Below are 16471 nucleotides of genomic sequence, written 5' to 3'. Positions count from 1 at the left end.
GCCATAAGACTCCTGAACAGTTAATCAAAGTGCTACCCAGACCCCTCTTTTACGCTGCTGCTACTAACCGGTGCCCCCGCACATTGACTCTGTACCGGTACCCCCTGTATATAGCCTCACTATTGTTATTTTACTGCTGCTGTTTTAAAGTATTTGTTACTTTGATTTTTTATTTTCTATTTTTTACTTAACACTTATTTTTGTTAAAAACTTCTTAAAGCATTGTTGGTTAAGGGCTTGTAAGTAAGCATTTCACTGTAAGGTCTGTTGTATTCGGCGCATTTGACAGAAACAAAATAGCTTTGTTTGTTTGAAGAACAATGTTTTCACTCCAGCTCAGAAGGTGGCGGTAATGCACCTAAACAAGGTTTTGCACACTGGTATTGAACCTCAATGAGAAAGAAGAAGACGAAGCAAACGGCGACGTTTCAGACCACTTTTTTTGTAGTTGTGTTGCGCAGAATATCAAATCGTTAAGTATTGATGGGATTTCAGCCATATTAAACGCTGCTCCCATGTTTTAAAAGATCTGATACACAGCTGAATGGTCTCAGGTCCCCACAAATGCGGTCGTGTCTTCACGGTGTGATAATTTGCTGAACAGGGTTAAAATGTAGCTAGCTAATCTGGAACGACACCGAAGACTGTCAGACTGGACCAGCACGAAGCCGGGTGCGCGCTATCGCTCGTGCTTCTTCAGTCTCACTGGCACACACTACTAAGGCATCACCATCTTCTGTGTAGCAAAGCATTTGGAATACAGTAGCTGCGGCAAAACATTTAATTTCGAGAAGTAATTTGGTATGTAATTATCGCTGTGAAAATCTAGCTAGCTGACCTATTGCCAACATTAGCAACATAATGCTAGCTAGCCAGCTCACAGACAAATGTTCATATGTAATGAGCTAACAAATTAGCTAGCTAGACTTCAAATGCAAGACATGTCATGTCAAACAACCTAAAAACGATTCCTTAAATGCTCAACTAATGCTTATAGTATCATATAGCTAATGTATTACACTGACTGGGTGTCAAAGTTCATAACACGTTTAGCTGATAACAAATAGGTGAAAGGTTGAGTGTAGTGTGTTCTATTAATCTCAGTGAAATTGGATCATTCTCGAAAGGACAGCCTCTACTAGCTACAGTAGCTGTGCAGTTGAGATGCATAGAAATATTAGGCTACTTCTGTAAAGCTATTACTAAGGATAGGATGTATTTCATAGGGTGAATGTCTGATTATCTCCATAATAATGAAAGCTAGTAGCCAATATTCATCCTATGAATAAAAAACATTTTTTGTTGCGTAACAAACATAATGTAACATTTCCAGATGTACAGTATGAAATAACAATACATAACCCTGTTTATGCCTCTCTCTCTCTTGCTAAGCCTTTGAGATGGGATCCTCAGTGATGAAGGATGAGGCCTGCACAGAGCACCTATACTGCTGTGGTGCTGTCACAGAAGTCCTCAAATTCGGCACCCGTAACCTACACTCTGGCAATCAACCTAAAGTGCTTTTTCTCATCATACCAGGTGAGTGTCATTAAAGTATTTTCTTAATTCAAGGGAAATGCATTATGTTATCCCTGGTTAGATTATTGTGAGATGCCTGTAGTTTTCATCCTAAATCTGTATTGGTAAATCGACTACACCCAAGGTATTTTGAGTGGGCTATCCCTTTAAACTGGAGATATAAAAGTGGTATTGTTAATACTACAAATTAAATTATATTCCTGACTAAGCAGTTTGCTGTAATTTACCCTTGGTGTCTCATCATGTCATGTGATGTTGATATTAAATGTGTTAAGCCTTACTCACTATCCTGAGAGTCTGAGACTATATTCTCTGGACCAAATAGTACACAAACATCATTTGGGTCTCGTATGCCTCGATACAACTCTGCCTATGTCACCCACTTATTTGTGTTTAAATTTGGAAACTTTGAGAAAGATGAGCCATAGAGTCAGGGGGAGATTCAGTCATGCCAGTGACCTTTGAAAGGTCGCAGTGACTGGAGCTCGTTCATTGCCCTCTGAATATCACTGAACTTGGGGCTCAATGGACCCTTTATGGCTGACAGAGACACTGCGAAGGCCCTGTTATTGTAGACCAGCTGCCCTTTTCCCTGTGATCAGAGCACTGATCTTTGTGTCCAACCGGTGTTTCATACCCTAAAGCACTCACAGGTGCCTCTGTGTTCTCTGTAGGTGTGTGTGTTTTGATTGACGAATGGAAACCATGACCTCCTCCAATGAAACTTATGTTTTTTTGACTGTTTCGATAGAACACAGGTGCGACAGCCAATCATTCTAAAACGTCAATGCATGTAGCCGACTAGAATTATAGACATTCAGTAGATACTTTTGTGTATATATAGTGTATGTGGACACCCTTCAAATTAGGGGATTTGGCTATTTCAGCCACACCCATTACTGACAGGTGTATAAAATCGAGCACACCGCCATGCAATCTCCATAGACAAACATTGGCAGTAGAATGGCCTTACTGAAGAGCTCATTGACTTTCAATGTGGCACCGTCATAGGATGCCACCTTTCCAACAAGTGCTAAACAAGTGCTAGAGCTGCCCCGGTCAACTGTAAGTGCTGTTATTGTGAAGTGGAAACGTCTAGGAGCAACAACGGCTCAGTCGTGAAGTGTTAGGCCACAGAATCTCACAGAACGGTACTGCTGAGTGCTGAAGCGTTCAGCACTTAAAAATCTTCTGTCCTCGGTTGCAACACTCACTATCGATTTCCAAACTGCCTCTGGAAGAAATGTCAGCACAAGAACTGTTCGTCGGGAGCTTCATGAAATTGGTTTCCATAGCCGAACTGCCACACACAAGCCTAAGATCACCATGCACAATGCCATGCGTCCGCTGGAGTGGTGTAAAGCTCGCCGCCATTGGACTCTGGAGCAGTGGAGACGCATTCTCTGGAAACATGTTCTCTGGAGTGATGAATCAGGCTTTACCATCTGGCAGTCCGACAGACAAATCTGGGTTTGGAGGATGCCAGGAGAAGGCTATCTGCCCCAATGCAGTGCCAACTGTGCCAACGATAAAATATGGTGACAACAGACATGGCTAGTCTGCTTCTAGCTCTTAAGCAACTTTGCAGTATTTTGTTTTTTGTGTGTGTTATTTATTACATTATTAGCCCAGAACGTTTTTGTGTTATTACATACAGCCGGAAATAACTTTTGGATATCAGAGCGGCGGTAACTCACCAGCATTACGACTTTCCCGAATTGTATCCTTTGTTTGTAACCCACAGGACAATTGAACTTATCACAGAGGCTGCTCCAAGATGCCGCCGGCGGAGAAGAGGTATTCGGAGTGGACTTCTAGTCCGACTCAGGAGGCGGGCACACCATCCACCGCTTCTGAGTATATTGCTCGCTAATGTTCCGTTTCTGGACAATAAAGTAGACGAGCTCAGGGCGAGGATCCCCTTCCAGAGCGACATCAGGGACTGTAACATACTCTGTTTCACAGAATCATGGCTCTCTCTCACTCCAATTTTTATACCGCCCCAACAGATCCACAGATGATGCAATCTCTATTGCACTCCACACTGCCCTTTCCCACCTGGATAAAAGGAACACCTATGTGAGAATGCTATTCATTGACTACAGCTCATTATTCAACACCATAGTGCCCTCACAGCTCATCAATAAGCTAAGGACTCTGGGACTAAACACCTCCCTCTGCAACTGGATCCTGGACTTTCAGACGGGCCGCCACCAGGTGGTAAGTGTAGGTCACACGACATCCGTCACGCTGATCCTCAGCACTGGTGCCCCTCAGGGGTGTGTACTCAGTCCCCTCCTGTACTCCCTGTTCACTCATGACTGCACGGCCAGGCACGACTCCAACACCATCATTAAGTTTGCAGATGACACAACAGTGGTAGGCCTGATCACCGACAATGATGAGACATCCTATAGGGAGGAGGTCAGAGACCTGGCCGCGTGGTGCCAGGACAACAACCTCTCCCTCAACGTGATCAAGACAAAGGAGATGATTGTGGACTACAGGAAAAGGAGGACCAAGCACGCCCCCATTCTCATCGACCGAGCTGCAATGGAGCAGTTTGAGAGCTTCAAGTTCCTTGGTGTCCACATCACCAACAAACTAACATGGTCCAAGCACACCAAGACAGTCGTGAAGACGGCACGACAAAACCCGTTCCCCCACAGGATACTGAAAAGATTTGGCATGGGTCCTCAGATCCTCAAAAGGTTCCACAGCTGCACCATCGAGAGCATCCTGACTGGTCACTGCCTGGTATGGCAACTGCTCGGCCTCCGACCGCAAGGCACTACAGAGGGTAGTGCGAACTGCCCAGTACATCACTGGGGCCAAGCTTTCTGCCATCAAGGACCTCTATACCAGGTGGTGTCAGAGGAAGGCCCTAAACATTTTCAAAGACTCCAGCCACCCTAGTCATAGACTGTTCTCTCTTATGTGTTATTTGTAACTTATTTATTTATTTACCTATTGTTCACCTAATACCTTTTTTGCACTATTGGTTAGAGCCTGTATTTAAGTATTTCACTAAGGTCTACACCTGTTGTGTTCAGCGCACGTGACAAATAAACTTTGATTTGATAGACTGTTCTCTCTTCTACCGCACGGCAAGCGGTACCAGAGCGCCAAGTCTTGGTCCAAGAGGCTTCTAAACAGCTTCTAACCCCAAGCCGTAACACTTCTGAACACCTAATCAAAGTGCTACCCAGACTATTTGCATTGTCCCCCTCTCTTTTACACTGCTGCTACTTTCTGCTGTTATCATCTATGCATAGTCACTTTAATAACTCTACCTACATGTACATATTACCTCAACTAACCGGTGCCCCCGCACATTGACTCTGTACCGGTATATATAGTCTTGCTATTGTTATTTTACTGCTGCTCTTTAATTACTTGTTACTTTTATTTCTTATTCTTATCCCCAAAAAATGTAATTGCATTGTTGATTAGGGGCACCGGGGGCACACTGTCTGCCCTCCAGGACGCGTACAGCACCCGATGTCACAGGAAGGCCAAAAAGATAATCAAGGACATCACCTCACTATGTTCCAGAAGGCAAAGTCAGCACAGGTGCATCAAAGCTGGGACTGAGAGACTGAAAAACAGCTTCTATCTCAAGGCCATAAGACTGTTAAATAGCCATCACTAGCCTTAGAGGCTGCTGCCCTATGTACATAGACATGAAATCACTGGCCACTTTAATAATGGAACACTAGTCACTTTACTAATGTTGACATACTGCTTTACTCATCTCATATGTACAGTTGAAGTCAGAAGTTTACATACACTTAGGTTGGAGTCATTAAAACTTGTTTTTCAACCACTCCACAAATTTCTTGTTAACAGACTATCGTTTGGCAAATCGGTTAGGACATCTACTTTGTGCATGACACAAGTAATTTTTCCAACAATTGTTTGCAGACAGATTGTTTCACTTATAATTCACTGTATCACAATTCTAGTGGGTCAGAAGTTTACATACACTAAGTTGACTTTGCCTTTAAACAGCTTGGAAAATTCCAGAAAATGATGTCATGGCTTTAGAAGCTTCTGATAGGCTAATTTACATAATTTGAGTCAATTGGAGGTGTACCTGTGGATGTATTTCAAGGCCTACCTTCAAACTCAGTGCCTCTTTGCTTGACATCATGGGAAAATCAAAAGAAATCAGCCAAGACCTCAGAAAAATAATTGTAGATCTCCACAAGTCTGGTTCTTCCTTGGGAGCAATTTCCAAACGCCTGAAGGTACCACGTTTATCTGTACAAACAATAGTATGCAAGTATAAACACCATGGGACCACGCAACCGTCATACCGCTCAGGAGGAGACGTTCTGTCTCCTAGAGATGAATGCTTTTTGGTGCGACAAGTACAAATCAATCACAGAACAACAGCAAAGGACCTTGTGAAGATGCTGGAGGAAACAGCTACAAAAGTATCTACATCCACAGTAAAACGAGTCCTATATCGACATAACCTGAAAGGCCGCTCAGCAAGGAAGAAGCCACTGCTCCAAAACAACCATAAAAAAGCCAGACTACGGTTTGCAACTGCACATAAGGACAAAGATCGTACTTTTTGGAGAAATGTCCTCTGGTCTGATGAATCAAAAATAGAACTGTTTGGCCATAATGAACATTGTTATGTTTGGAGGAATAAGGGGGAGGCTTGCAAGCCCGAAGAACACCATCTCAACCGTGAAGCACGGGGGTGGCAGCATCATGTTGTGGGGGTGCTTTGCTGCAGGAGGGACTGGTGCTCTTCACAAAATAGATGGCATCATGAGGGAGGAAAATGATGCGGATATATTGAAGCAACATCTCATGATATCAGTCAGGAAGTTAAAGCTTGGTCGCAAATGGGTCTTCCAAATGGACAATGACCCCAAGCATACTTCCAAAGTTGTGGTAAAATGGCTTAAGGACAACAAAGTCAAGGTATTGAGTGGCCATCACAAAGCCTTGACCTCAATCCTATAGAAAATTTGTGAGCAGAACTGAAAAAGCGTGTGCGAGCAAGGAGGCCTACAAACCTGACTCGGTTACACCAGCTCTGTCAGGAGGAATTGGGCAAAATTCACCCAACTTATTGTGGGAAGCTTGTGGAAGGCTACCCAACATGTTTGACCCAGGTTAAACAATTTAATGGCAATGCTACCAAATACTAATTGAGTGTATGTAAACTTCTGACCCACTGGGAATGTGATGAAAGAAATGAAATCTGAAATAAATCATTCTCTCTACTATTTTTCTGACATTTCACATTCTTAAAATAAAGTGGTGATCCTAACTGACCTAAGACTGACCAATTTTTACTAGGATTAAATGTCAGGAATTGTGAAAAACTGAGTTTGAATGTATTTGGCTAAGGTGTATGTAAACTTCCGACTTCAACTGTATATACTGTATTCTATTCTACTGTATTTTAGTCAATGCCACTCCGATTTTGCAAGTCCTAATATTTATATATTTCTTTATTCCATTCTTTTACTTTTAGATTTGTGTATTGTTGTGAATTGTTAGATATTACTGCACTTTTGGAGCTAGGAACACAAGCATTTCGCTACACCCGCAATAACATCTGCTAAATATGTGTATGTAACCAATAACATTTGATTTGATTTGTAAAGTTTGGTGGAGGAGGAATAATGGTCTGGGGCTGTTTTTCAGACCCCTTAGGTCCAGTGAAGGGAAATCTTTATGCTACAGCATACAATGACATTCTAGATGATTTTTTACTTCCATCTTTGTGGCAACAGTTTGGGGAAAGCCTTTCCTGTTTCAGCATGACAATGCCCCGTACACAATGCAAGGTCCATACAGAAATGGTTTGTTGAGATCGGTGTGGAAGAACTTGACAGGCCTATACAGAACCCTGACCTCAACCCCATCAAACATCTTTGGGATGAATTGAAACACCGACTGCGAGCCAGGCCTTATTGCCCAACATCAGTGCCCGACCTCACTAATGCTCTTGTGGCTGAATGGAAGCAAGTCCCCGCAGCAATGTTCCAACATAATATTCCAACATCCAACAAGCATTCCAACATGCACCCGCAATAACATCTGCTAAATATGGTTATGTGTCCAATAAAACATTTGATTTTGATCTTGTTGAAAGACTTCCCAGATGAGTGGAGGCTGTTATAGCAGCAAAGGGGGGACCAGCTCCATATTAATGCCAATGATTTTGGAATTATAGGTTTGACGAGCAGGTATCCACATACTTTTTCATGTAGTGTATATTCCTTGTAAAATGTTTACATGAAAAATTTGTTCGTAAAAAGTTTGAAAACTTTTAATAACAGCACCTAATATGTTTTGTAATGTGTAGGCGAATGTTCTGTATTCTGTGTGATTGTGTTGTGTGTGTGTGCCTCTGACGTCTTGATTTCCTCCTGAGGATCAATAAAGTTAAATTAAATAAAACGTATAGAAAAAGTAACCAAGAGTAGCTCTCTTTAGCCTCAAGGGTAAATGGATAGGATAGCCTACTTGATACATAGGCCACCCTCATCGGCCACACTCCATCGATATATCCCTCCACCCTCCCTCCAGGCATCCCTCCATTCTCAACAGATGGAGGAGAGTTAAAAAGGTCAGCAAGATCAAGGGAGGGAATGGCAATTAAATGTTACCTCCAGGTTACATTCCAAAATCATTCCACCAAATATTTCAGCAATGTATGAAAAAAGCTAAACCAATAACTTGGGCTGACATTCCAGTGCTAGCCCTCAATCCACATGCCACAATGCTATTAGCAGTACCAGGCATGTCACTATTAGATAAACGTCTGAATTGTGCCCCTGTAATACCACCGTGATTAAAGTGAGTTAAAATACAAATTTTAACGTGCAGTGACTGCAGTCTGTAATATTTACCACTGCTCATTGATAACTTAAACTGCTTGATTTTCGCAGAATAAACCTACAAGGCAAATGTGTTTTTGGAAGTATAACTCAATCTTTGGAAGTGCAGTGGAAGCTCTAAGTGCACTGCAGGTGCGGGACTACGTCATTGCTGCGGTACTTCTGGCACCAAGCCGAGAGGTCAAAGACGCTAGGGAGGGAGGTCTGCACAGTGTTCAGCTCAGCAGGCCCAAATTTATAGGCACTAGAAAAGCGCCCTTTCTGGTGAGGGACGAAGGGAGGAAAGATAACAAGTGGGAAAGACTGGGAGGGGTTGGTTTGACTTTTCCTTGAATTACTCAAGCTTGAGGGATTCAGGAGTTGTCCTCTTCAAAAACTGATACATTTGGTCATGAGACATCCGTATTTAAAGAATTAGGCCTAATAGATACCCAATGGACTATTGTGTAATGAGTCAGTCTCACATTAAGGTAGTTACATTATGTCACTACATTAATAGTGCATCATCATGTGTCACTCTCTTATTGCCAGTGTCTGCTATATACCTCAAGAAGCACTTGCGCACTTGTTAACTGCTGTTGCCATTAATAAGGTGATTTTGGACCTGAACTGTGGCTAACAGGGAATTCCGTTAAAGGTGCACTATTCAGAAATTGCTCTGCCATTTCCTGGTTGCTAAAATTTTAATTGATCGCCTAATTTCAGTTTATGTGACAAAGCAAGCAAGTATAGTGTAGAGTCATTGTACCATCTTTACCGCTGTGAAATATATTTTCCATAACCAAAAATATCAGTAGCTGGTGTACAAGACTGAAAGTAAAAGACGCAAAAACTAAACTTTAGAATGGGAAGCATAGAAATAGTGCACATAGAACAGATGTATCACTTCTTAGACTTGCTTTCAATGAGAATGACAGATCTATAACTCATGTCTATGTGAATTTGGTCGGGTCGCCCAAATAGTTACATATTGAAGCTTTAAAGCGACAGACACACTAAAACAATAAGAATGTACTTTTATTGAGTTATTATATCTTAGAACCAAGGAATATTTGATTAAATAATGGATATTTCCAACAATGTAACATATAATAATAATAATAATAATAATAATAATAATAATAATAATAATGAAATAACTGTTTTACTAACTTTAATCTCTTACTAACTTATTCCCTAATCAAGAAGACTTCTGACTTTTCTTTCCCTCTATAGGCTGTCTGCTTCGTTCCTCCTATAGAGGGAGTGGTGTTACTGTCACACAGTGCTAGTTGGGGAAGGGAAACATATTAAAGTGTGGATTCAAGCCTGACAGCTCTCTCTCTACCCATTGTCTGCAGTTTGAACAGATGCAGGACCTCCCCTGGTATTTGATACTTTGACCCACAGATCTCTTTAAAGCATTATAAAGTAAACACCTTCTTCCTTAGGCTGAATGAAATACCATTATAGCCTCATAATTTGTCTGGGTCGACCCTGCAGACTTAAGTAGCATGTAGTTCACTCTGACTGGTTAAATAAACAGATATTATTTATTTGTAGTAAGACATTACATTACTAACTGGCTGCTCACCCTTTCAAGTTTTTCTCTCCCATTTTTTTTTTGTCAAGAGTTAGAATTATGTATTTAAAATACATTTTAAGAAGGCTATCTGTGAGAACCCCAAGAGAGCAGGGTGTGAGAGGAGATTGACTAATAAAGAGAGAGTGAATGATGACTGTCAAATCAAGACCGCTTGCCTGCAATGTGCAGCGTCGTCACAGATGGCTATGAAGAATGGCCTAACCAGTGAAGACTAGCATGCTGCTTATCCTTCATCTCCCTGTATATCCTTTTATCTCCCTGCAGTCTGTAATATTTATTGTATCAGTTACATTTTTGGTACCAGTTGCTGAAATCAAAAATTGTATTACATTTCCCAATTTCTTTAGGTGCATATGGGTACAGTGTGCTTGTGAAATCCTCATTGTAGTCTAAATTAGTTATGACTTGTTTGATGGCTAGCCGACATCTGGTGTGGCCTTTGCTGTTGCGGTAGATGGTGTAACTTCGTCGGAATTTCCCATCGCTGTCTCATCGAAAACAATGACATCTGAATTTCGTCCTGCTATTGTGCTTTACCTACAGTACCTGAGTACAACAATCGGAAACCCTCTTTGCTCCCACTACTTCAATACCTCTGTCATGGATCATTCAGTACTCAGGTGTTTACTACGACCACCTATTCTGAAGAGTCTTATTGTGGAGTTAAGTATTCAGGCTTTTCCCTCTCAACCACTGACTCATGACTCTGTGAGACCTCAGCCATCTCCCTCCATCAACTCATTTGTAACCCATTGTTAGTTCAGGTTTCTTACTATGTGCTCTGTCTCTTTCAGCCCACAGACTTAACATTGTGTACTAATGTCATTTGTTCTATTCATTTGTTTTTGTCCTATTTTTTTCACAAAAGGGGACTTCTGCAATCTCCTTCATGACCTCTCTTGAGTGAGAGGTACACTCGTCGCAACATAGAACCCATGTAATCCGCCCCTGGTCCATCAATTGGCTGTGAACACCAGACAGATGTAACCTCCAGCGATTCACATTCCAAACTCAGCTTTGCTGATAGAGACAGATGTTGGGCCCAAAACTCATGCAAATACTGAAGCTTATGTTCATAAAGACCAAGAATCAGTTGAAAGTTCATCTGTTCACATCCCAATTATGTGTTCAGATTCGGGTACCTGTCTACTTCTTGCAAAAGCGCGGTCTGAGGTGTGGTCCCAGACTGCTACAGTATAAAGCTGTTTTCTTTTCTACACTTGCCTTGAGTTCAAACTGATTCAAGCTGTGTGACAGTGGGATTCAGGGGGCCTTCATTACTTCTCTTGGGAGTGCAAGCCACAAGCGGGAGAATGGGGGCGTTTGTGGTGCCTAGCAAAAATAGCACTGTCATTTCCAATGGCACATCTCTGGTATGGGCTAGGTTTCTGAAAACCTGCTTCTTGAGCATGTCTGGGGCCATCTGGGAGAGATTTGGAAACCCAGCGTGAATAAAAACATACAAATGTATTTAATCAGTAGGTTAGGAGGGGCTGTGGACGGAGTCTAGAAAAGGGTGCTGCATTTAAGGAAAGCCCATCCCCTGCACACTCCCCACTGTCTGGGAGAAAGAGGGAGTTGACTGTTTACTCAGCTTGTGGAGAGCAGGAGAGAGTCAACACAATGTTCAACTGCGGGAGCCTGGCAGATATGGAGAAAGGTTGCCCAGTGATGAGGGAAAAGAGGGGGCCTTATCTGTCATGGTCGGTTAAAGGGGAAAGTTGGATTTCACGTTCAAAAAGGTCAAAACAAAGTGATGGTGTCCATTCTAACGGAATCTACTACAGTAGAGGCATGAGCTTTCATGAGATTCAAATGAGTTGTTTTTTCACTGATCATCACAACCTAGGCTTACTCCTGTCAATTAAATGAATAAGACTGAATAAGTTTCCACCTCCCTGAACTCTTACTAGGGGGAATTGTCCCTCTAATAACGTGTGCTTCATAAATACAGTGCCTTCAGAAAGTATTCACATCCATTGACTTTTTCCACATTTTGTTGTGTTAGTCTCAATTAAACATTTCTTAAATAAAACTTTTCTGTCACTGGGCTACACACAATACCACTTAATGTCAAAGTGGAATTAGGTTCTTCAAATTTTTTACAAATTCATAAAAAATGAAAAGCTGAAAAATGTCTTGAGTCAATAAGTATTCAGCCCCTTTGCTATGGCAAGCTTAAATAAGTTCAGGAGAAAAAAATGTGTACAAGTCACATAATAAGTTTCATGGACTCTCTGTGTGCAATAATAGTGTTTAACATGATTTTTGAATGACTGCCTCATTTCTGCACCTCACACATACAATTATCTGTAAGGCCCCTCAGTCAAGCAGTGAATTTCAAACACAGATTCAACACAAAGACCAGGGAGGTTTTCCAATGCCTTGCAAAGAAGGGCACCTTCAGGATAAAAAAGTAACGGAATGGAGCTAAGCACAGGAAAAATCCTAGAGGAACATTTGGTCCAGTCTGATTTGCACCAGACACTGGGAGATGAATTCACCTTTCAGCAGGACAATAACATAAAACACAAGGCCAAGTTGCTTACCAAGAAGACAGTGAATGTTCCTGAGTGGGTTTTGACCTAAATCTGCTTGAAAAAAAATCTTTGGCAACACCTTAAAATGGTTGTCTAGCAGTGATTAGCAACCAATTTGAAAAAGTTTGAAGAATTTTGAAAAAAATAATGGGCAAATGTTGCACAATTCAGGTGTGGAAAGCTCTTTGCGACTTACCCAGAAAGACTTGCAGCTGAAATTGCTGCCAAAGGTACTTCTACAAATTATTGACTCAGCGGTGTGAACTTATGCAAATGAGATATTTCTATATTTCATTTTCAATAAATTTGCAAAAAAGTCAAAAAAAATGTTTTTATCCGTTTTGAATTCAGGCTGTAACACAAAATGTGGAATAAGTCAAGGGGTATTAATTATTTCTGAAGGCACTGTATCTGTACTCTTCTAAGTCTATTTGCCTCCTATATTTACTTTTGTACACTCGGCTCAGCAGAGAAGCTTGCCTGCTCTCACACAAAGTGTTGTGCAACATCTTCAGCTGCATTTGGCTCTTGATTAATGACTCAGGATATGTGAATGAAAATATGGAAACACTACCGAGAACTGCGGCAAGTGTTCTGAACTCGGGCCCACTGTAGTGAGAGTTCAGACTCCGACTACAGGTTTTATCCCATATCCCATATCCCTCACCCTCAAACCACTGTTTATCATTATTTCCCACAAAAGCCTCATCTATGGTAGGTTCATGTACTTTATGGTTGCCGTCATCCACCTTAGAAGAATAGAGTTGAACTCATAGTAAATGTTTATGATTGTTTCAAGATTGCATCAGCTTTCACAAGGAATCCAAGCCCTTCTGCCAGGCAAAATAAGACAAGTTAATTATTTTGCTGATATTAACTATGAGTGATTGTTACTTATTAGCTTGTTAACTTGATGGGAGCATGTGGTTAGCTGATTTCAGAATGCAATACATGTGGATTCAAATCCAAGACGGTAGAGCTCTTAAATACAAAAACATCTAGATTCACATCTGTGTGTTGCAATGGCTTTACTTCGTCCTGAGAACATACCAGGGGGAAAAGTATGGGGTCTGCGTGTTGCCAGTTATTTCTTATGCATTTTATACACACCCAATATGCATAAAACTAATTGGATGTATTTTGGGGATAATAGACAAAAATTTATGTAACAGAAGCAATGTGTTCACTCATTGGCTGTATTTTCTCCCACCAAGAAATGTTCCAACATTCAATTTTTAACAGTGGCATAAGAACTATCCAACCAACAAACAACTCAACACCATTTTAACAAACAAATCACCCAGGTGAATTTTATCCAAAGTGTTAGATTGCTTTAGCTAATTGTTCCACATGCTTTAGCCTAAATGTGGCATGTTATTGAACGATGATTGTCTATGTGTTCTTGTAACACTCCTAATGGGAGTGTTCTTCCAAAGATTGCACCTGTGGCTCTCTCTCTCAGCACCCTCTCACGGAGGCAGTTATACATTGAACACTCATGAAATGACACATACAGGCAAAATCATCATAACAAAGATTCCAAAAGAATGCAGTTAACACACATCCGGATAATACGCACTCACGCTTACAGTATACATCAAAATACCATATATATGCATACAAGCAACTCAAACAAGCTCTATACAAAACATTGACGAACATTTGTCCTGTTGTACAAAAAAAGACAGACCACACAGAGTAGCCATTGTTCTTTAGCAGCTGCTATACAGTTTTTTTTGCACTTTTATCGCACCCTGATAGTTCGAAATAAACCCCCACCCAGGATAAACTCTCCTTTTTTACCTATGGAATAAAAGTCCCTCTTTGTTCTGTGTAAAGACATCAGTACCATGAGCTAAATAAAGTTCCTAGCTAGCAGCTGAGCTACCTATGACATGCTGCTGTATGGGGGCTGATGAGATTGATGGCAAAGGCCAGGGAATGACAACCGTTACATGGCCAACACTTTGTTGTCATGCGTGACATCTTCAAGAGTAGAGAAGAAAATGATTAACATACTAAGAAGTTGGTAAGGTTGGCTGTCAATATATGTTTTATATGGTTTGTTTTATAGCATTTAGTCATGTAGCCTACCTCCATAAAGTGTAGTTTATGTTTTTGTTATGGATGTGCATCTTTCCCTTTCAAGATGATTTGATACATATCTGGAGACATGGGCTCCGATACAATACAGGAATGATATGTTTGAGTATAAAACGATTCGGTTTGATTAGAGAACGAATCAAAGTGATTCTGTGCGATACGATTCCATGCACTAACATTTGGTTCATAAACACATTCATTTTCCATTCAAAATAAAAATCTGCTGCTGTTGGAGCTCATGAGCTGACTTGTGTAAGTAATTATGTATGTCTATAGGCACCTGATCTGAGCCATAATGGAGACTAGGCATCTACCACTATCAGATTAGGGGAGGGCAATGTAGCCTATGTTTTTTGTCTATGTATCCAACACCAAGACACTGAATATGTGGTCTAGAGACCAAGACCAGTCTCGAGTACTACAACACTGCGGTTTGTGGTCCACGGACAGAAGCAGTCGTGTATTTTATCTTTATTTAACTAGGCAAGTCAGTTAAGAACAAATTCTTATTTTCAATGACGGCCTAGGAACAGGTAATTGTGTTAACTGCCTTGTTCAGGGGCAGAACAACAGATTTTTACCTTGTCAGCTCGGGGATTCGATCTTGCAACCTTTCGGTTACTAGTCCAATGCACTAACCACTAGGCTACCTGCCGCCCCAGCTTGTGAATCTGTGAATCGCTACATCCCTAGTTTTTATCATGTGGTGTTACATTTGCAGAGCACTTTATGATGTTTATAGTGTTTTCGGCATCTTTGCAGGTAACCCAGGTGTGGTTGGCTTCTACAAGACCTTCATGCAGACGCTTCACCAGACATTGGGGCGGCGCTACCCTGTCTGGGCAGTGAGCCATGCTGGACACTGTGTGCCTCCTGATACTATGGACATGATTGAAGGTACATAGCTAATTCATATCTCTTATTGAGAGTGCTTTGTGCAGCTGGACTTTCTATGAGTCCTTATTGCTGGTGTATCCACACTGATCCACTTCCATTTATTCACATCAACAGCACATCTCCTGACCACTAATGACTGATTAGCTAGCTTTGAAATGGGCACGTCCTTGTTAGCTCACTCTCCAATACTAAAGACGATGCTAAGGATGGCGCAGGAGAAGAGGAATGTTAGCTGAGCTGGACGAGTTAGCCTGAGCCAAGGGGCCTCTCCCTCTCCCTCTCTAGCCAGCACCACCATATGAGCCCTGTAATATTCATTCATAAAGCAGTGAGGACGTTTTTATTGTGGCTGATACATGGGAAAGACATTACCAAGCCCTCACATGTAGTAAGTTAAATCCCTTCTCTGAGGGCTCATGAGATACATTGGACGATACAGTTTGGATCTGTCCACCTTGAGAAGGACAAATGACAAATATATCCATCTTGAGGGTTTGTAAAGGACAGGTAAGTGTGTAGGTGTAAGTTAACATTCTGTCAAATTGTACCCTGGTAGGTAGCCTCATTTGGATGTGCGATAACTAGCATGAGTTCTGATGATAACTTGACGGAAGCCTTGATTTCCAGGCTTCTCTTTACGTAGCTCAAAAGCCTGGAGACTGACATGACAAAGTCACGTAATCAGACAACCTATTTTGACCATATAGATACCAATGTTGATGTCAGAGGATTATGGTCATGACACAATATATATATTTTTTATTATAATGAGAAATAATGATGTAATACTTAGTCTTTTCCAGAGGTTTGGTATAGTTGGTCTAGATTAAATAGACATTCATGTAACAAAGTCAAGCATTGAACAGTTCCTCTTTTATTGTGAACACATGGCACACACTTGTCGAAACTTCCAACTCATAAATGATTCATGGAAC

The 16471-nt window shown here is 41.3% G+C and overlaps 1 protein-coding gene across 2 annotated transcripts in view; it reads left to right on the top strand.

Moving 5' to 3' along the window:
• Positions 1-418: 418 nt before the first annotated feature.
• The window catches only part of LOC120060386 (lipid droplet-associated hydrolase-like), a 68564-nt gene continuing 52511 nt past the window's right edge, over positions 419-16471 (top strand). Inside the window, exons 1-3 of one of the 2 annotated variants that reach the window (XM_039009673.1) lie at positions 419-801; positions 1393-1539; positions 15402-15536. In XM_039009673.1, the coding sequence (XP_038865601.1) occupies positions 1401-1539; positions 15402-15536 (274 nt within the window). In that variant the 5' untranslated portion in view covers positions 419-801; positions 1393-1400. Of the gene's footprint in view, positions 802-1113; positions 1228-1392; positions 1540-15401; positions 15537-16471 lie in introns of those variants that run through there. The other variant, XM_039009674.1, reaches the window with a different exon arrangement.

The sequence above is a fragment of the Salvelinus namaycush genome, chromosome 15 (genome assembly GCF_016432855.1).
Source record: "Salvelinus namaycush isolate Seneca chromosome 15, SaNama_1.0, whole genome shotgun sequence".
In the NCBI taxonomy this organism is placed as follows: domain Eukaryota; kingdom Metazoa; phylum Chordata; class Actinopteri; order Salmoniformes; family Salmonidae; genus Salvelinus; species Salvelinus namaycush.
This window is presented reverse-complemented; position numbering and strand designations above follow the sequence as displayed.